Source organism: Pecten maximus, chromosome 6 (genome assembly GCF_902652985.1).
Source record: "Pecten maximus chromosome 6, xPecMax1.1, whole genome shotgun sequence".
Taxonomy (NCBI): domain Eukaryota; kingdom Metazoa; phylum Mollusca; class Bivalvia; order Pectinida; family Pectinidae; genus Pecten; species Pecten maximus.
The window spans coordinates 31,783,589-31,806,682 of record NC_047020.1 but is presented as its reverse complement, the minus strand read 5'-3'; the positions used below and the strand labels follow the sequence as shown (position 1 = coordinate 31,806,682).

At 35.9% G+C, this 23,094-nt stretch overlaps 1 protein-coding gene across 1 annotated transcript; it reads right to left on the bottom strand.

Annotated features, from left to right (window-relative positions):
* Positions 1-10,602: 10,602 nt before the first annotated feature.
* LOC117329534 (growth hormone secretagogue receptor type 1-like) lies at positions 10,603-21,289 on the bottom strand. Its single transcript, XM_033887518.1, has 3 exons — positions 20,964-21,289; positions 13,189-14,313; positions 10,603-11,704 (listed from the first exon to the last, which is right to left on the bottom strand). Exons 2-3 carry the CDS (start codon positions 14,286-14,288, stop codon positions 11,380-11,382), a joined length of 1,425 nt encoding a protein of 474 aa, XP_033743409.1. The 5' UTR covers positions 14,289-14,313; positions 20,964-21,289; the 3' UTR covers positions 10,603-11,379.
* Between the last annotated feature and the right edge of the window lie 1,805 nt (positions 21,290-23,094).

Sequence of the window (23,094 nt, the reverse complement as noted above, 5' to 3'; positions counted from 1 at the left end):
CCATTTGGCAAAACCAAGACTCTCTCCTCGTCGTCTGGAGTTTTGTCAGACCAAACTCAATCTAGGCTAAGATCATATTGGTAATTCACAGATTTTTTACCGAAGAATCCAGAGAGAATGTTACAACTAGTATGGAGAAGATAAATGGCATCATCTCTTCCATGTAATCACTGCTTGTTACACTGTCTCTGGTTTATTTGGTAAAGGTACAAAAGGCATGAGAGATATTGATATCCTACCAAAACCTGACGGCGGCTAGATTAGCCTGGTTCATCCCAGGCGAACATTAACAAAGACGTTATAAACTACATGTATTTGAAAAAAATTGTCATTTTTGTATAGCGCCACTTATGAGCTGGGGTAGGTTAAATGTGCCAGAAAGAAACTCCTCGCTCGAAAAAAAAAAACCCAAACAAACAAACAAAAAAACCCCCAAAATACAACAAGAAAACAAAAAACAAAAAAACACACAAACAAAAAAACAAACAAACGTCGACCAGATTCCATAGACCAAAGCTGCTCTTCTTGAACAGAGTGATTTGGTAAACTACAAAGACGTCTGGGGGTTATGCCTTGTATTGTTACAAAATCTACCATCACGGCCAATGTCAGCATCAGATGGGGAATGCATATAATGAACATGAAATTTCTTCAGGCAATCCTTCACAGCCCATCAACAATGGAGCTCATTAAGTATAGGTACAAGAAAGGTTACAAAAAAGCAAATTGTGTATGTTTTCACTGATGAATATTTTGTTATGACATTATGGGGCAAAGTTGGTTGGAACAAAACAAAGAGTCAAATGTCTAAAGATTAAGGTCATTTGGATGCAAAGGAGGTAGTGCATGGCGGCCCACGGCCGAATCCTATTTTATGCATGATATTATGATAGACTTTTACCAAATACATGTCATTTTAGACACTAAAACGAAAATTGGCAAATGCTGTATACGCAGCGCCACCTAACATGATTTCTGTAAAAAATGTGTACCCTCCCTTTTAGATTCAATATATTTCTCGTACAAAAGTACTTGGTAAATTTCATATTGCATTGATAGTCTCATGTGATGTTATATTTTATAAAAACATGTGTGTTTAGTATGAATTTGTATAATAGAAAGTGTAATTACAGCTTTTTTAACAAAATAATCAGTAAAAAAAATTACCTTCTTGAAATTTTCTTTTATTTGTTAAGTAGATAAAATGTAAAAATCGTTGGAGTACTATCAAATTTTGCTTTTAAAAAACATGTTTGCATATTAATCTTAATATACAACCAAAAAAATCATCAAAAATTACTGGATAACAAAAGATTTTTGCATTCAAAGAAAGGTCATGAAGTAAATTGTATTAAAAAACCAAGGGTTAAAAAGGAGCACCCTGTCTGACACAAGCAGTAAAGTCTGATTACATTGTTATTTGTGTTGGATTATTCTATAACAATAACATATACATTGCGTTACATACATGTACATACTGCAATAATCAAATATAATCTTTGGATTCAATATTCAATATTCTAGTCTAGATAAAGAGAAACCCATTTCTGGTTATTATTGTACTTGTCCTGCTGGTCAAAGAACGGTTGGTATGTGTGCGCATACGGCAAGTGTGCTTTTTTATTTAGGAACTAGCAATCAGAACAAAAAGCCATTACAACAACGGAATTGTATGTCACTGATGATATAAATCTCATAATAGACTACACGAAGCTACATGGTGTGGTTACAATCATAATTAGATAAGCCCACAACATGATCAGTAAAACGTTTGTCATAAAATATTGTTTAATCGAACGTTTTGATGTACCTTTTGTAGCATTTGCCTCTATTTTTCAGTACTTTCGGTACTTTGATATGTTGTCCAAAATTTGGGATGTATGCATTTAACATAATAAAATCTTGGCATATCCAGTAATTCACAAAATAATTTGTTTCATTATATGTTTATGAGTATCCATAGATTATTTCTAACCGGAAATTTTGATAGTACCCCTTTAATAACTTTGTGGTATTAGACTTTAAATGAAAAGTTAAATTTTAGTGTCACGGAGCGTGATGATTCATATACAAAATTAAACATTAAACAAATGGGGTGAATTTGTTTCACAAACAGGAAATAAAAATGTTTTCGTTAATAATTAGTGGTCAAAACATTAGCGTCTTATGCAGTTTGATGGGGAAATAATGAAATCACCAAAAAAAGAATATATACATTGAGGAATGGAAATTAATTCCTCCCACATAATCGGGGATATTATGCTTTTGACAAAAATATGTTTCCGGGAAAAAAATCGCCGTGGGCCGATTTAGCCTTCCTATGCACCACCTCCTTTCAAGCACAATGTAGATATCTGACAATAAACCACGCCATAGTATATGTATAATGTATATTTTACTTCACTGTTATTGGTTTTGAAGTCCAAATGTCACACGTTTGGAACTAGAGAGCTTAATGTTAGTTAAATGAAAGTGTTGATTGTAATGCATGATACTGGATGACAGATCCAAAACTGGAAAGTATTTATAATATAAATTAAACAGGAGTGTTTTGCCATAGTCACTGAAATATCCAATGAGCTATACAGACCTTCTGGACCTCTAATTACGTAAAGAACATAACTCTGACACGCTTCGTTTGTCATTTACATATACGGACGGATGTATCTTAACGTCTGAGGTCAACAGACACATTCTTATCAATATTTATAGTAATATAGTGTCGGTATGTCCGAGGTAAACGGAAGGAAATGGCGTTTTATCTGTATTCCATTTCTTAGATATTCTCCAACACAGCGGGTAGTGTTGATGGGAGCGTACGGAAGTGTTCATGATCTTTACTATATTTTGTTATATACTGGATATGTTTATTGTATATTTTTCAAAAAATAAAGACCCAAATAATGTAGAATCAGATACTCTTCATAGATGGAAGGGTTTTAAGGTGCGCTATCAAAAGTATGAATGTTATAACCCTGGGATTTCATGTTTGCCGATAGGAGGTACGCATTTACTATAGTTTATACAGGAAAATTTCATTTTCCTGTATAAACATTAACTGACCCCTTGGACTGATGGGCGGGGCCAAACATGGTCAACGTTACTCAAATATTTCAAAACTCAAGTGACCGTGGCGTTAAGGCTCATAGGCCTCTTGTTATCAATATATTTATGTTGTAGAATTTCTCTTAATTGTTTCATTTATTGATTTACATTTTATTTTATTTTTTAGAAATCTCGATGGCTGAAGTCCAGTTTTGGTTTAGATAAAAAAACACCCCGTTTACCTGTAAGGGTCATCAAAGTAGAACAAATGTAATGATTTGCGACGTTCATGGAAAGGCAGACCTAGGAGACCAACAGAAATACCCTGGAACTTCGTGCTCCAGTTCAGTCAGTCAGCATCCCCAGCAATTCCGTATATCTACAATACAGCGTGGAATCTTTTAAAGAATTGGGACATACAACCAAAGAGATGAACTTCCCTTAATTTTGTTACGTTGTAACAGATTTTGGTTAAATATGTCATCCCCAAAGTGCTACAAGGAAGGATGCAAGAAATGAATTGGAAATCGAACGGCATATAAAAGATATTCAAAATGAATATATCATCTGATAAATATTACCTGCTCAGGTAAGTCCACAATGACTGTTAGATTCATTCATTCATTCATGCATCCGAATTAAAGAGATAAAAAAATAAAATTGATGAATACAAGGAAATAATCTTAATAGTCTGACATTGAGAACGGTCTGTCGCGCTGGTGTTGCGGAGCGCATTTTCAATTTTACATCATGTTATCGTGGCTGCAAGAAACGTGTATGACATAGCTCTCGGGAACCGAGTGGCCATCACCTGGAAGTGTCAAAAATTTGTATTCTTTCTTCGTCTTATACCTTGTCTAGAACAAGATATGTTTCAATTCTATAACAATCAAGTACATATGTCGTATCCCTCGTAGACTGTGGGAGTGGCAGTGTGTTACTTATAATGACGAATTAGACCTGTTCGCTTCTCCCTACATATATAACATGTTTGTTCGTCAGATTCGGATGAGTAGCCAGTATTTTGATACGACAGGTTTGATGTCGGTTTCGGATTGTCCATGTCTGATATTGAACATTAGGATCTTCCCTCAACACCACAGTTTAGTTCCATGATTTCTAATAGAACAATTTTGATGATGCCTTGGCCGGAAATTTTGTTCTGAATGTTACACATCATGCAAATGGAGCCAAGTTTGTATGCATATCATAATAAAAGTAAGTAACATTGTGACGGAGGAAGACAATGCCATAACTCGTGTCCTGATCGGACAAACTCACGATCAATGGTGCCTTATCAGCTAGCAAGAAATTCCAGCAGCTTATACCACTGCGCCACATCCATCTCTTCAAAAAGAACGCTTCAATGGCACAGGGAGTGAAGGTCTGATACCCCGACATTAGCAGGGGGCATTTCTGTCTTACAGACATTTTCTAGTTTGATATGATTGAATACTTTATGAAAGCTACAACATTTGATAATGTATAAACGATATCCCACATATTTAGCAAGTGTTTCTACTATTGAAAATATATCCCGTAAGTTTAGAAATTGGTCTACGTTTTGAGTGATCTTCGGGCTATAGGCAAGGTATCCCACGTGTTTAAAGGCTTTTAAAGGTTTTGAGAGGTCTTCTTAAAATGTATTTCATCAGCTTAGAACTGAGTTTCACATTTTGAGCTGTGTTCCTACTGGTATGTCATTCGTTAAAACGGTATTTCTGAGCAGATTTGAAAAGTATTCTGAATGCTTTCAAAGGTATCTTACAGGTATAAAAAGTGTCCCCTTTTTTCAGTTATTAAGTGCACTTTAAACAAAGAACTACCCATGTGGTCGATAGTTAGCCGGAGTTTTTGGAGAGGAAATCAGCGGCTACGTGCCGACCGTTGGAGGTGTTTCCCCTGATTAATACAATACAAGCTGTCGATCAACAGTCGATCCATTCCCAGGCATGTGGCGCTACTAGACCGAGGTTAACTTTTTTATATGTGAAAGAGTCAATCCGATCATTTACCGTGAGTAAACACTTGGCTATGACCAAGGAAGTACGTAACTTGTTTACCTAGCGCATACACGTTTGATTACACAATGCATAGTTGTAAGTACACACATTTCACTTCCTGATTTACTGTTCAAATATTGAAAATCTACTGATACGTAATCTTAATCAAATGAAAGTTTAATTTTCACTTCAATAACATTGTGAGACTGTGGGGCCACTTTCTGGTACGGGGTCGCAGGTTTACTAGTAAAACACAGGTAGTAGTAATGGGATACTACATATTGTCTAAATTAATAACCATCCAGTCGAATATATGATTGCGAAGATCATTGATGGTAGCCATCGCAAAATGCGCATGCTAAAGTTTCAGATGACACCCATCGCAAAAAGTGAAACACAGTTATGCTCTGTTCCTTGTTAAAAAAACCTGACCATCACGCACATGTGCTGACGAATTCACGTCAAATATTACATAGGTAATTAACTTCCTATCGTTGCAAAGTATATCAGAGCGCGTTTAGTTAGATATTAGGAGTAGAGCTTGGAAGTCCATCTCAGAGGGACGGTCAGACAGAAAGAGGGAAGACAGGCAGAGGAACAGACAGACTGACGAACAGACAGAGAGACTTAGATATCACAGGTGACTGGATTCGTGTCTATTCCCAAGTCAAAATGCCGGGATGTCTATTCCATAAATACGCTTGTTTAATTTTCAGCAACTTAATATGAGATTAAGTCTGTGCGAAGTTATTGCATTTTCTACGCAAACAGTAGATACATATTTTATGTGAAGTTGAAATAAATGCCAAAAGTAATTCCAGCGAATATAGTATTAGTCGAACGGTGTAAAATCTTTCCTAGACATTTATACTTGTAGGTGGGATGCCGGGGAACAGCATTAGATCACGGTCACTCGTGACCTGTCAGATAGAAATGTCATTTTGAAATGTTATTTGTATAACGTTTTCTCACAAACCGAACAACTCCAGTCCTTTTCCTGTCGTCCTGCATCATTCGTGTAATGTCTCGTGTTAGGATTTGAACCTGAGCATTGGCCTAAGCGGGGAAGGTTGTGTGCTATTGTCCTGATTGATTTACACACACCCAATTCTACATATTTATGTTTTATAACTCGAGATTTTTCAGCTTTAAACGGGAGCGTTAAGGAATGGTTAGTTCTCGTTGATATAATGTGACCGGGCGGGGTGTCGTGGTTTACCGTGTCTTGGTATGACATTGGCATTTCAGAAGGATTGTACTATAAAAGGGATAAAGGGGACTCTGAAGCGGCCCTATCAGTCGTAGTCCCTGATTTTATGTGACTACAGCGGACGCAATAACATGTAACATGAAACAGTTATACAAGGTTAAGGTAAATAAGCATGAAATCCGGGGGCTGTCCCTACAGCCAATCATCTGAGGACATGCATTGGTGTTTGCCTCTTGAATCTATTTTCAAACTCGTTACGAAATCTTTAAATATCTATGAGTGTTTGTGATTCGAAAGTAAGTGATATCTTAGTCATTTAAAAAATAATACCCCGGTGTGACTACACGAGGCATACGATCTATAGCGCATGTGTACCTTAGACCCATCCCTGTCGCCGAGGGGGGTCAAGAACGTGCAACTGCATTTTACTGTCGTGTTGGCGCCGCCTCGACTCGGCTCCAGGTCCGTGTTTCTCAAAATATTATCAATATCAAACTCTTCTCCAACATAATCAGGCCCTGGTTTTGGGGAAATTTGTGAACTGTTAAAGGCGTTTAACACTCATTCGTTCATGTCTGTAAGAGCTGATCCGTCAATAATATTACAATGGAGACCAACACGAATGGAGTAGTATTAACCTATAGAGTGTTGTCACTATTTTAGACAAGGAAGTTTAAAATCAGTATTCGGCTTGAAATCTGTTCAAATAAATGATATTGACAAAATAAAAATTCCGCGATTCGTTCGATCGCAGGTATTTGTAGTTTTATATTGAATAATGAAATTACGGAACAATACTAAGTAGAGGTCTTTTTATTTGGTTTGTTTGTTTTTTGATTATTTAAATTTCAAATGCCTGTGACTCAAATGAACGACTCATATCAAGTATCATAATCACACATGAATTGTGTATGTGTGTTTAAAAAAAATATCACTGATATCACTTCAGTTTCCAGTACATAATGTTTCAGGACCAAAGGAGGAGAACAAGGGAATCGTATGACTGGATGGTAGGGACTGCCACGGTCCCTTTACTGATTCACTATACCTGCTTTAACAAATCGTTAACCCCTGTCTCCTTTGATGTATGATATATGATTGGCGCAACCGGATGCAATTGTGCTGATATGTGTTGTTTTTTATTGTCCTTAGCCCCCCCGCCCCCCTCCTGTAGCCCCCCCCCCCCCCCGATCACCAGTCCGTTTTACACCTGTCGCCTGTTACATGTATACACTACTGTAGGTTCTAGCGTTAATCAATACATGCTTTACACTAGTAACTCCAGTGCGTATCAATCAAGACTTTTACCACAGTTAATGTGACATTTGTCATCCACAAGGATTTACCTCTTTATACCCATGCTTTCCATTGTCATATGATACACTCTTAACAAAGTAGTTGTATTGATTGTCACGATAATTGATGTTTCCCCAGTCAAGTATGATCATGGCTCAGTGGTCGTCTTCTCTCATTTGTCGGTTAATATTTTTTTTAAAGGCTTCATCTCCAGAATTGATGGAGAGATTGTGATGAGATATGTAGCGCTATTCTTGTTACTCACTAGTTGTGCAGACACATTTTGTTGTAATTGTTCTTATATTTGTAAAAAAAAATATCTTTTGAAACGAAATACAAATGGTCTTGTTACTTTCTCAATGTTGTCAGGAGCAGCACTTTTCTAGTGTTGAGTAACAAAGGAAATGTAACGGAAGAATGCAAACCAAAGATACAAATCATACCTGTTTGTGGAATAGAATGTTGGCATACTGATTGATGGCATTTCTTGGCATTTCTTTTAGTAGAGGTCCAATAGGTGATATAGGAACAAGTATTAAAACTACTCCTCATGAACAAATGAATAAATTTCAACCTAATTTAATTATGGACATATGTGTGTTAGTGAAATAGGGCGAAATATTCCTCGAATGATTAGATAAAGTGAAGAGATTCAAAGGTAATTTATCCAAGAAACATCCTTGAATTCGTTTCTATGATTGCCACCTTGGTCATATTTTTTCAGTCGTTTTCTCATTGGCTGGCTTTGACAGAAATGTAGAATTAGCAACATAACACAAGTGATTACTACTATCGTCATTTATAGCCAGAACATCTTAACATATGACTGAACTAGAAAAGTCGTGGTAAAGCATGACTTTGTGGTTATAAAAAGGACAGAGAGACCTCTTTGTCAAAATGTAAAAGTGTGTATAGCAATTAAGACGATTTTATTTTTCAATGATGGTTTTTCATTTCGTGTGAACTGTAGTTGATGTCTAAAGAAGCTGTAATATCTTGTGATCAATCTTTTTGTTGATTTTCCACTTTGAATGAGTTATAATGAAGTTTGTTTCTACCGGACATGACGTAAGGGAAGTTACGTTTTTGTAGGGGCTTCATGATCCTTTTACGTCATCCAACGTCATGACCGGAATCACGTTATACAATGTACATTAAATATGGTATATCGTGTTCCGGGTTGGTCGTAATGGGCCAACTTTTCTTTGATATCAGAGTGTAAACATTTGGCTGATATCGTGAAAAATTGTAGACGTTTGATAGATAGAACACTATGTTTCGGTGTTATCTAAGGGAACCCCCTTCTCTTCCTATCATTATCGACCGGATGAGGTTAACAACCATTTCGGTCAATATTCTTATCAATACGTTCTTTAAGTTAGGTATGACTTATGGAAAAGCGGAAGATACCCCGACACATTTCAAGTTCACATTTCCCTTCATTTATTACAAAGAATTGTCGACGTGTATATGTATTACCTAAGGATTCAGTAAATTGGATATTCACATTCTTGATTAAAATCGTATACGAATGTGAATGTGATTTGATTGTATATCATTTCTTGTACAAATTGTTTGTTTATAGTCGTATATTGAATGATGTTAGATTGATTTTGTGTAATTTCTTTTAAGCATAAAACGTATTAGAAACGGTGGATGATATAATTCTAAATTTTTAACTTTTTTTTTTATTAATGCAAGGTTATATAAAGGATCACTTTTTATGTAGGCGAGTTTTTTTTCTATTCCCCCCCCCCCCCTTTTTTTTCTTCTTTGAAATGAGATTAATTTCTATGAAAAAAAAACCCCACTATCGACAACATAGAGTGCAATTTTAGTGTTTTAGAACATTTTAATCGGTTTGACCCCTATAGAAAATGGACCCATTTTGATCCTTCCCGGTAGTTTAAGGCGTAGCATCAATTATGTTTGCAATCATTAGTTAAAAGTTCCATTATGAGTTGTTTAAGTTTGTTGTTGATTTTTGTTGATTTGAAAGTTTGATGCGCTTTATTTGTCACTTTCCCGAATCTTACTTTGAGAACGAGACATTATTTTGCACGTAATCAGAAGCCTTGGCTAGCGAAGATGCGTCATGGAGGGTTCTGACACTTTTCATAAAAACAAGAAATAAATGAGAAAAAAATATAATAAATAATATTTATTGGATTAATAATAAATAAATAAATAAATAGATAAATGATATTTATTAAATAAATAATAAGCAAATAAAAACGATGGATTTAATAGGTAAAACACCAGTATAGTCCGATGTTCGCAAACTACATTTCGTACCAAGTTCCATCTCATCAACTTTAGAAAAGTAACTTGCTGTCCACTGATCGGTATAATCAAAAAGAAAAAAATATCTTATGTTACTTTTGGCAACTTCCGCATGACGTACACAAAATCGCTTCAACGTTGATCGAAGCTTAATAGATTATTTATCAAAAGGTGTTTAGGTAATCTAACACTTTTGAACAAGATTTGTAGTAACAGTCGTGACAAGTTAATCTATAAGCCGTGCAGGTGGTTCCTGAATGGCTTTTATTTGGGGTTTAACCTCAGAGCAGCATTTTACGTTTAATATAAAGACAGATGCCTTGAATGACATCATAAAAAGGGAGGCGAGAAGAGTAACATAAACGTCCCAAGTGGTGAAAGCATATCGATTTTACATTTCTTAGTTTTCATCTCAAGAAAAAAGACTGATTGAGCGGATGAGGAAGTGAACCACACGCCTCTTACGATAAATGTTACACAACGAGTGGTTGCTGTGTATGGTATTTCTTTTACTCGAGTTAGTTATTTTTCCAAAGTTACAAAAAACACAAGCTTCACAAAAACCACGGTTTTGTGTAACCTGTTTCTACCACAACAGAAAAGCTATTCTGAGGGTAAATTGACATGTTTTGTGTCAATGTGTGGTTTTGACAATATCAAGTGTTGTGTAAGGATATGACCAAATATGAAATGCCTCTAATTAATATGGAAAACTTACAATAACGGAAAGGTATGGAAATATTACAGCTTATACCAAATTATTAGTTAGTTTATTTTCTTTATATATTTTCAAGTATGTATCAAAACATTTCCGGAACATTGTCAAGCGGCCTTCAAGTGTAAGCCAATCAAATCGCACTGAACCACGTAATGAAAAAATAGTCCCGGTCAAAGGTCATCGTGTTTACCAATCAAAATGTAATAAGAGTTTATTAGGGCCAGAACTGACAAATATATCTGCCAAGGGTTCGTGGAGTGTAACGTAATCAGAAACCTTGGTTAGCGAAGATGACATCTGCTTTGAAATAAAACGACACGTATTTAAAGATGTTAAGATAGGGTAAAATAACACCAAATTACAACACCCGGTGAAGTGTTGACATCTATCAAGTGAAACATCTTCGTAATTCATGGAACGTGGTGCTGATAGATTCTACACGTACCATTTGAAAGTTATGGCGGGAAAGAAATTATTTGAAAAATATCTTATATTGCTTGTATTATAGATATACGTGTGTAGTTTTATTAAGAATACAAATATAAATAATTCATGTTTATTTAAGATATTGAACATTCAATAGTTTGCTGCTAAATCGACTGGAACGGTTGTCCTCCTTCTCTGATGAAGCGGCGGAGAGAACATACACGCCTCATGTTCTTGTAAGGTAGTAAAATGGCGAAGTAATACTCTTAAGGTCCTAGGTGTGACGTCATTTTTACCATGTTGAGTCTGATGACGACAACTGGAAACACATTATCATAATACTGATACGGATAGTTGTATGACGTTTACCCTACACAATAGGGTATGCGGCGTCATCTTTACACTGTTGCGTCTGACAAAGACAAGTGAGATATGGCACTGTTAAACTGTTCTACCCTCCTAGACCACTGTACTCTGGACATTTGTCTACATTTGTCCTGTCTCCCCGACAGTGACGGGGAAGATAGTATCTCCAGATTTGCCGTCACTGAAGGAATGACACTTCCATTACTAGTAGTGACAGGGTGGACACGTGAGAATGACGATCCGGAGTTATCGCTTCCCTCCCCCTCGGAAGAAGCCATGGCTTCCGAATCCTCGCTTGTGATACGAAATGTTGATGTACTCTGAACGCTGTATGCCGAACTCCTTCTTCGAGAAAATCTGAAAAAAAAATCAAAATTTATTTTCATAAAAAAATATATATATATTTATATAATTGAAAAGACAGCTTTGTCACAACCTAAAATATTACAGTAATACATTTTCACAATGCTACTAATACGACATTACAAACATTTCGTGTGGTTGTATTAAAGTTGACCTTCTAATTTGCTTAAAACTCACTTTTAAAACTCACAGACCAAATAGCTGCATAGTTGTATAATTTCGCGGGGCTAGTATTTTCGCGATTGTCCCATTTGGATGTAGTATTATATTATAAATTAAGAAATAATTAACGATGATTCGTGTATTGTTGCAGGATATACAACGAGGACGAGGATATTTTGCAATTAAATTAATAACGAAGGATGCAGGCGTGAGTTATCAATTGAAATGTTTATCCTGCAACAATACACGAGTCAAAGTTGATTATTTCTATTCTACCATGTACTGTTTAGTTCTGAGATCTACCTCGGAAATCGCGGGAAATGTGTAGCTACATGGCTGTTACAATTCACAAGAAACGATAAGGTGCGCGTGCTAATGAATATTCAAAAGCTGACGTCAATCCCAAGCCAGTTGACGGCAGCGTTACGAGAAGTTTCTGGGATGTCGGCCAGCAATTCATGTAGAAATGCTCTCCAAAGGTTGCATGTGGAAATTTTCCTTACAACATGTTGTTTAGCAAAGTCTGCTCTGGGCTGATAGAAATTAACAATCTGGCAAATTTATCCGTTGTAAAATACACAGTCTCCGACGTTCAGACGTTTTGGCGCCGCCATGTTTGTTTACAAATGCACGGTTTTGTAGGGGAAATATTGTAACAGCCGTGACTCACTAGCGTGTATTATTGACACGAGAGTGGATTACTGGCAAATCATACACGGTTTTAAACCAATCAAAACTGGCGTTGCATAGCAAACGTGGTAGAATATTGTGTATTGACAGATAATCACGTCTGTGGTACGTTTACATGGGTATACCATACACTTACATTGACGAAGATTATACATTTCATTCACGGTTTAAAGATTTACTGGGTATCTATTTTCGCGTCATAGCTGATAACAACAACTATAGCAAAATTTAACTCCCGCTAAAATTACCAAATTTCACGGTATGTAGAATGCATTGCCACTCATCCTCTGAATATCGTTTTTCTAGATATATTGACAACTGACCATATCCACAACGGAAATTTGCCCCTGAGCGAAATTCCTTCAAAGCTTTTTAGTATTGCTGTTCGCCTACTGTCTCCCTTTAAACTGAATATGTGATTTCGCAGAATATCCTATTGAACGTGCTATGGTATATTAAATGATGAACATTATTCTGAATAACATGCACTAATAATTACACAAGTTAATTGATTTATAATATTTTTCTCGATATATCGCCAAATGCTTGAGCAATCGGTGGCAAAGTAAGACATTTTTACTGTGCATCATTGACCGTGGATGTGAACAGAAACAAATACTACGTACCTTGCTGCTGCTTTACACTTTAAAATGCTGAAAAGATGAAGTCTGAATTTATCGTTGGCCGCGATGTAAAGAAAGAAGTTCATTGTATAGTTTGAATACTGGAATATGTATACAACAGACCAAGCTAGATCCTTCCTCGCGATCAAAATGGCGTCCTCAGTATGTGTGTAAGAATCCACAATGTAGTACAAACAGATTGGCAGTGTTGCGAACACAAAGTAAGAATTTGTCAGAAGAAGCATCTTGGTGACCTTGATGCTGTATCTCTGTCTGTTCGATGCGGCGTTTGTACCGGTGCTGGATGATCGTAGAAATTTAATAGATTGTCGGTAAACTCGAACAATGCAAATATTCATAACCACCATTAGAGTTGCTGGCAAAATTGAAAGAAAAACAAGATCTATGTAAACAAAAACATACTCGTCAAAATAAAATGTTTCGCTTGTTAGCGACGAACAATCAAGTGGGCCATCTCGATACGTCAATCCATTAGTAAAAAAGAAATGACCATCCACACAAGTAAGAAATAAAAATATTATCACTAATGCTACGATCTCCTTCTTCACCGTCATAACCCGTATATATCGGAATGGGAAATTGGTTTTCAAAAAGCGTTCAAATGTGAAACACACTAAAATCCAAGAGGAAAACTGCATCGAAATGTACAACACGAAAAAATTGATCTTACAACCAGCTTGAGAAGTGAGTCGAAGGTCGTAATCAAACATCTCTCGGACCCAGTATCGGCTGAGTCCTACACACAACACCGTCGTGTCTGTGAAGGCTAGAGGGACAAGGAAAAACAAGGAGGGCTTCCTCCAAGCTTGCATGCGTATGAAAATGATAACACTTAGTGTATTTCCTACTATTCCCACGAAGAGCAAAATCGGAGACAAAATTTTCCATAAATAAGATCCAACTTCTACCAGGAGTTGCTCCGTAGGTGATGATGTTGATGAATCTGAAGATGACACATTTGTATTGTTAAGGAGACCTGTTGTAGAACTAACAGCGGTCGAATTCCAGTAGTTAGGTGTACTTCCGGCATATGTTGCTGATGTGGAAATGTCAGGGGGATCAAACGTTTCCCAGGTACTCATCGTGTCTGTTTGATCAGACACTCACCTGTAATGTAATATCGTAAATGATAACAAGTTAATGGAGCTAGATTAATAATTGTTGTGTAATAAACAGTTAAAGCAGTTTTACTGACCGATATCAAATATTTTCTGGTAACAACTTACATATTCCGTACAAATTACAACATTATCTATTTGCCTCAACACATGAATTAATAGCAATTTTCTTAGCAAACCTGATATCTGTCACAGACAGGCCTCAGTATGATTACCATAGATGATGTAGAGTGCATACTATTAAAATTGCTTTATGATATAATGTTTTATCAGGGCGTACAAGGAATATAGATTATCATTGACTGATATGGATAAAATAGTGTCATCCTGTTGTATACGTGTGGTTTTTATTAAACATATCATACACAAGTATACTTAATACATACACCTAGAGGATCTGACACCAGTATTCATGTGATGTTGGATTTATTTAGCGAGTCAAACTAATTAACAAGCCTAATAAATATTACATCAATAAATATCTCGGAAAATATGCTTAGAACACTATTTTAGTTATTATTTATACATCCAAAAAATCGTTGTTATTTCAAAGAGTTTATGAATAGAATTATATTCATTTGAATTAATACAGTGCAAAATATCATAGAAATAAATAAATCTGATTTAAATTGAAGTTATACAGTGCAAAATGTCAGAATAATTTTAGGAAAGTAAAAGCATAATGATCTTATGACAATGACAGTTTTGTATGACATTTAAATGTATTTGGTCTATCATAATAATACTTAGACATATTATCTCGCCTGCTATTGAGTATAAGGTGTTGATCCCGAGTGTGGGCCCTGTAGTTGGATTTTAGTAGCGTTCTTGCCCTATATCACAGAACATGGAAAACAAGCCCACTTTTTACAGTGACTCCCACATTAGTTATCTCTTATTCACATGCAGTGGGTAAGCAGGTGAGCTCTTTTCTCTTTCTCTAACCACCAGGAAATGCAAACGAAAATTAAACTTTTCAATCAATCAGGGACATATCTGCCCGTATCAACAGTAAAATGCATGGCAGTTATAAATGACTGTTAGGGCAATCAGAGAGATTCACCATAGCTATCGTTGTGTTTACAAATGCAGTTGAGTGTTTTAAAATCGTCTGAAGGATTTCTGAGGTAATGGCAGATGTGTCATTTAATGTGTGTTGATATCTGCCCTGGACACCGTGTTGACAATTGTATCCCGGCAAAAGATAATAAAATCAAGTAGAGTAGCATCAGTTTACGTTAACGTAATTTAAACTGTACTGTAAAGACATGTCTATTATAAGCCCGTTATAACGCCATTTTGTTTCCAATGCTGTAATGTGTCACTATACGACAAAACGTTTTTGTTTTAGTGTGATATAACTAAATATAGAATAGTTGGTCTACGGGTGGTTTTTTGAAGGGTGTCCATGCAAATCTGTATTTTTGTTCATATTTCACTTTGCGTTATGTTTACGTTATTATGTCGGTATTCCTAATTGTTTTTGTTATATAAACTTGAGGTTTTTGTAGTTAACTCCTTTATAACTGTACTAGAGTTCTATTATTTGGTTTCAGGGTTGCTGTTGGGGTCAAATGCTACCATCCGGAGTCGAAAATAATAATTCTTTGGGGAAAATATGTTTTCTTTTAAACATTTTGGACATAGACTTTTTATGTCAAATCTAATGTAAGGTTTTGGGTGCATGTGTTGAAATACATCAGTAATTTTTTTTATAGTTATGCTAGGGGACTAATATTGTGTTTGAGGGTTGTCAGGGTTAACTATTACTTTCCGGAATCGAATATGTTTCATGATAAAGATAATTTCATTTTTTTCTACAAAGCAAAACCTAATACAAACTTGGTCTATTTTACCTTTAAATATTGCGATATTTTTTTGTGAAAATATCGCTATTGTTTTTCAATATATATTCCAGTTGATTAACTTGCCCTCTAATTCTAGTGTGAGGTGTTGTGATACACAATGTGAGGCGATTTTTGTTCTGATGACGATACTCCTGTATGAAGGGCCAGGTAATTTGAAATTGTTTTTCATCGAAAGACAATTTATGTTTCATTCCAGAAACACTATAATATCTTGAAACAGTTTACATAATACTTTTATCGTTTGTTTTACCCACGAGACAGAGAATCTAAATAACAATAGTTTTGTTACTCGGGAAACTACCAGCAGGTGTAGGTGTCTTAGAGTTACAAACATGAATAGTTACGTAGGTTGATAAGTGTGTTTGATATTCTTTTTTAATGACATGGGATCCAAATTCGGACGATATAGATTTACACTGAGAATCCTAAAAATGCATGGAGATTAAGACCACGTGCTTCGTAAGAGTAAGCGTCTTCTGCTTCATCGATAACACCCGCCATACAAATGTAGGTCACGGCAACACCCGTCATACAAATCTAGGTCACGACGACACCGGTCATACAAATCTAGGTCACGACGACACCCGCTAACAAATCTTGGTCACGACGACACCCGCCATACAAATCTAGGTCATAACGTTACCCGCCATACAAATCTAGGTCACGACGACACCCGCCATACAAATCTTGGTCACGACGACACCCGCCATACAAATCTAGGTCATAACGTTACCCGCCATACAAATCTAGGTCACGACGACACCCGCCATACAAATCTGGGTTTAGTCATAATCTTAAATCAGAGATATGCTGTTGACAACGGAGCAACTAGGCACATCAATAAGCATCAAACACATCTGACGTCAATAATGAAAAAGAATATTGTCAAACGAAATCATGAGGTCGACCACAAAACACTATCATGTTCATTAAAATAAAGGGTACGTTCACCCCCGCCTACACTGTTCATCCCCCCCCCCCCCCCGCCCCCCCCCCCGCCTACACTTATACATTTATATCTGTTTAGGCCCATTTTGATCTACCTAACATTTCTTTTTTCTTATGCCTAGAGCCGTCCTTAAACCACTTAACTGTTGATAGGATGTACAATACAAAACCAACTGAACAGAATATCATGTTTGGCCCTCTAGCATCACTTTTTAAAAAGACTAAACAGCTGCATGATGGAGGTTTTTTTATTCAGTTTTCGACCTGTATAATATTTGTTACTAAACTCAAAGAACTGATTATATTTCGTATTTTAATGCAACCTTGTTGATCACGTCCCTACACATCAATGCTTGAAATTATATTTTCTTTGTGGTTCTTTTGTGCATTCAGCTTTTTTATTTTTCATGTTTGCAAGAACATATTTTCCCCATGTGTAACTGTGTACTTCTTTCTAAGTTGTACTTATGACCTTTGCATGTCTACAACAAAGTGCTGTCGGATACTGATAAAGGAGGCCAGGAAATAGCACAGTAACAATAATATACACATCTCATACCGAACAATGGCTTTGGTCTGTCTTTGTTTGATTCGGTAGTACATGTATTCCCTTACTTTATACGCATGTAAACCTTAGTATCAAAATAAACTGCGACAGGGATAATGGGTGGATTAACTGATTATATCAAAAACACTTGCTAGCTCGATACTGAGCATTTGTTTTGTGTACACATGGCATATGTATTGTTTAATTTTGTGATGTTAATGAAATGTGCTGAAAATCAATATAATTCATAAAAAAAAGTTTTCTGATTTTTTTTTTCAAATTTCCTACCCAGGTTCTGTACACGTATGTTAAAACAAAAATGTAATAAAACTGTGATCGTTTTTTTCAACACATCCTGATGCTTCTCAGAACACTTTAATAGTGCATTTGATGACGCCGTATTTGTTGACTTTGTGTATTAAAATGTTTATTTTGTAACCAATCTCTTCCTTATTGCATAATTATACTCCTGTGTCAATAAACGGTTATAATAACCCCTATTCATTGGACGTTAAGTTAAACTAAACATAGAACTCATACAACTCGCAATAGTAATACAAAGGCAAACTATGACCAGGTTTGTTCCTCCTAACTTAAATCAATATTTCTATTTTATTTTCAGTACCTACTCAAGTATCCTCTCTCTATATATATATGCTTAGTGAGCCGTGAATCATGTCTATATTTTTGATAGAAATATACCATATGTAATCATGTGTTTAAAAGTTTATCAGCTTCAAGTAGTGCTATTTTTAAATTACATTTTACATATTTAAAAAAACCGAACAGGCTTGATAAAATTATTTTTGCTTGTTAATAAGTAAGTTAAGATCCCCAAATCCTGCTCATTGTCTATGTTAAAGCGGCCACGCTAGCTCAGTCGGTTGAAGCGTCGGCCATGCACGTGACATCGTGTCAAGATCCGAGGTTCGTGGTGCGACGCTCCCTACCCGTGTCGGTATCGGGAGCATAAAACGGGCCATTCTATACTGCCATGGTTGTGTCCTTCGGCAAGACACTTTACCCATATCATTCTGGATGTCATGCGACGGGCCTCCCGTATATTGTTCAATGAGGTAGTCACCAACTACTACAAGGAGACCCCGCCTCAAAATGGCTTTTGCTGTTCACGGGGCGATAAACCGAGCAAACAAACAAACAAACAAACTATATCAAATATAATTGTAACCCTGGTAAATACAAGCCACAATATACCGCTCTTCTCTTTAGCTCGATGAGTTGAGCGTAAGACTAATAAGCCAGAGGTCCGGGTTCGATCCCTAGCGAAGGCAGTGATTTAAATTTAATTAATCATGTGCTCTGTTAAATAATCCTATAAGGGATTCAGTATCAAAAGAAAGCTCTGGTTTTCAAAAAGAAATTCGTTATCAACAAGGAGCAGTGTCACACACATACAAGTATACAGCACCGTAAGATATGTCATTTTAGTAATACAGTATACAGTAAACAGCACCGTAAGATATGCTGTTTTAGTAATAAAGTATACAGTATACAGTATACAGCACCGTAAGATATGCTGTTTTAGTAATACAGTATACAGTATACACCGTAAGATATGCTGTTTTAGTAATACAGTATACAGTATGCACCGTAAGATATGCTGTTTTAGTAATACAGTATACAGTATACAGCACCGTAAGATATGCTGTTTTAGTAATACAGTATACAGTATACAGCACCGTAAGATATGCTGTTTTAGTAATACAGTATACAGTATACAGCACCGTAAGATATGTCATTTTAGTAATACAGTATACAGTATGCACCGTAAGATATGCTGTTTTAGTAATACAGTATACAGTATACAGCACCGTAAGATATGTCATTTTAGTAATACAGTATACAGTATGCACCGTAAGATATGCTGTTTTAGTAATACAGTATACAGTATGCACCGTAAGATATGCTGTTTTAGTAATACAGTATACAGTATACAGCACCGTAAGATATGCTGTTTTAGTAATACAGTATACAGTATACAGCACCGTAAGATATGCTGTTTTAGTAATACAGTATACAGTATACAGCACCGTAAGATATGTCATTTTAGTAATACAGTATACAGTATGCACCGTAAGATATGCTGTTTTAGTAATACAGTATACAGTATACAGCACCGTAAGATATGTCATTTTAGTAATACAGTATACAACAGTTTCTTCCTTCTGGGATTAGTCAGGGACTATAGAGGGTTAAATTGCGAAAATCCAGAACAAATTTAAAGGAATAAAAATCAGACTAACTATTCTTTAAGGTATTGAAGGAACAAAGCAACAGAGAATTCCGACATAATAACAAAACTGTAATTCAAACTCTAAATAGTAAAAACGAGGAGAAAGTATGAAAAAAAATAAAGAAAAAAAAAAGAAGAAAAAAAATTGGAATGAAGACCAGTCACCTCATTATTTGATAAATTTGTAAATCACGGTGATTGGATACTCCTTAAAGGAAAAAATGTATATCTGAAGTGGTGCCACTATTTATATTTCAGACGACGCGGCGTGCAGAGAAACTCGAGGACAAAAAACTCACAAGCATTTTATTACAATGCATTTTTTATATTTGGTTTTTGAGTAATAACAGCAAATTTAGTCGATAAAACACTTAATCGGAACAAAGTCGCAGACACAAGTTTAGAAACCCATCTTTTGTCTACCTCAGATGTCGCACAAAAACACCGGAAGTGATTAAAACGATAGTGAGTAACATTGAAACGAAACAGAAATGAGTTAAAACAACATCTGCTGATACTTTGATATTATTATCTACTTACTTAGGTTTTCGATAACATTGATCTCATAGACATATATAGATAATACTATCTCCTCGTTATATCACATATTTCATATATTATCTATGGTCAAGGTACTTTTTGATATCGGGTTTAGTACGCTTTAAACATACACATGTTATCACGCCCTCAAGGGAAATGTTTTACTGACAATTTGAAAAGTAAGTTGATGGGGGTTGTAAGTGTAATATTCTTACGAAGTATCTGCAAACTGATTGAATAAAAAACATGCTTGTATATCTTTTTTGAATAAATTAGTGAATAAAAAGCCTTTGAATTGATTTATTTTCTCATAGACGGTATTTTAAAAAATATGAGTAGCTTGAAGAATTTCGAACATTCGTACTAAGTTAAGTGAGATCAATTTTAAACAAAAATACATGTTTTAAAATATGCATTTTCGTTTTATATCTTTGTTGTAAAAGCTGGGATATTCTACAGGTAAACTTGAAAACAATACTTACCTTAATTTGTACCTGCGTAATATATCTGCATTACACGATCCCTGTGGCGCAGGTATTACATAGTGATAATATATATATTATCAGCGGTGTCATGTGTTAATATGCTAAAGTATGTTTGTACGCACAACATGAAATTCTCGTTGAGTCATTAGATATGCGACTAGTTTTACTTAATCCAGACTGTCAGTAAGAAACACTCCGAACAGCTGTAGTCAAGTACTGGTTAGGCATATCAGTTTTATCATTTGTACCCAGAACACGGAACCAACGCCGTAAACTGTACAGTATGTATAAGAACTTAAAATAGCAACACGTGGAGTGGTGCACCTATGGATGTCAATGCGGACCACACGTGATACCGCACGGTTATCAAACATGCGACCACGTGATTTATTTGCATTGGTCTAAAATTTCGTTGAATTCGTAATATTTACACAATCATCCCTCGGCAGGATGTATGTGTGTGCGGTTTTGTTTTTCAATTTTTTAAGATCACTTTATATTTATGAAGTGTATTTTACTATGTGTTTAGTTTTACTCGTCATCACCTTAAATCAACACTTAAACAGGACACCAAGTAAAAAAAGTTGCAGTATTAGATAATATTATTAACTTTCGCGATAAATGATACTGAGTTTTCACAGTTGATTGTTTGATACATTGTTCTGGTTCTTTCGTCCTTTCCATTCCCAATATATTATATATAATAAGTATAACAAAATGTTCCGTCATTAACACACGCAAAAGTGTTAAAGTCAGTACGACAACAGGGCCACAAACTATACAGTCAGTATGACTTCAGGGCCACAAACTATATAGTCAGTATGACTTCAGGGCCACAAACTATATAGTCATTATGACTACAGGGTCACAAACTATATAGTCAGTATGACTACAGGGTCACAAACTATATAGTCAGTATGGCTACAGGGTCACAAACTATATAGTCATTATGACTACAGGGTCACAAACTATATAGTTAGTATGACAACTGGGTCACAAACTATATAGTCAGTATGACTACAGGGTCACAAACTATATAGTCAGTATGACTACAGGGCCACAAACTATATAGTCAGTATGACTACAGGGCCACAAACTATATAGTCAGTATGACTACAGGGTCACAAACTATATAGTCAGTATGACTACAGGGTCACAAACTATACAGTCAGTACGACTACAGGGTCACAAACTATATAGTCAGTATGACTACAGGGTCACAAACTATATAGTCAGTATGACTACAGGGTCACAAACTATATAGTCAGTATGACTACAGGGTCACAAACTATATAGTCAGTATGACTACAGGGTCACAAACTATACAGTCAGTATGACTACAGGGTCACAAACTATATAGTCAGTATGGCTTCAGGGCCACAAACTATATAGTTAGTATGACTACAGGGTCACAAACTATATAGTCAGTATGGCTTCAGGGCCACAAACTATATAGTTAGTATGACTACAGGGTCACAAACTATATAGTCAGTATGACTACAGGGTCACAAACTATATAGTCAGTATGACTACAGGGTCACAAACCATACAGTCAGTATGACTACAGGGTCACAAACTATATAGTCAGTATGGCTTCAGGGCCACAAACTATATAGTCAGTATGACTACAGGGTCACAAACTATACAGTCAGTATGACTACAGGGTCACAAACTATATAGTCAGTATGGCTTCAGGGCCACAAACTATATAGTCAGTATGACTTCAGGGCCACAAACTATATATAGTCAGTATGACTACAGGGCCACAAACTATATAGTCAGTATGACTTCAGGGCCACAAACTATATAGTCAGTATGACTTCAGGGCCACAAACTATACAGTCAGTATGACTACAGGGCCACAAACTATATAGTCAGTATGACTACAGGGCCACAAACTATATAGTCAGTATGACTACAGGGTCACAAACTATATAGTCAGTACGACTACAGGGTCACAAACTATATAGTCAGTATGACTACAGGGTCACAAACTATATAGTCAGTATGACTTCAGGGCCACAAACTATATAGTCAGTATGACTACAGGGCCACAAACTATATAGTCAGTATGACTTCAGGGCCACAAACTATATAGTCAGTATGGCTACAGGGCCACAAACTATAT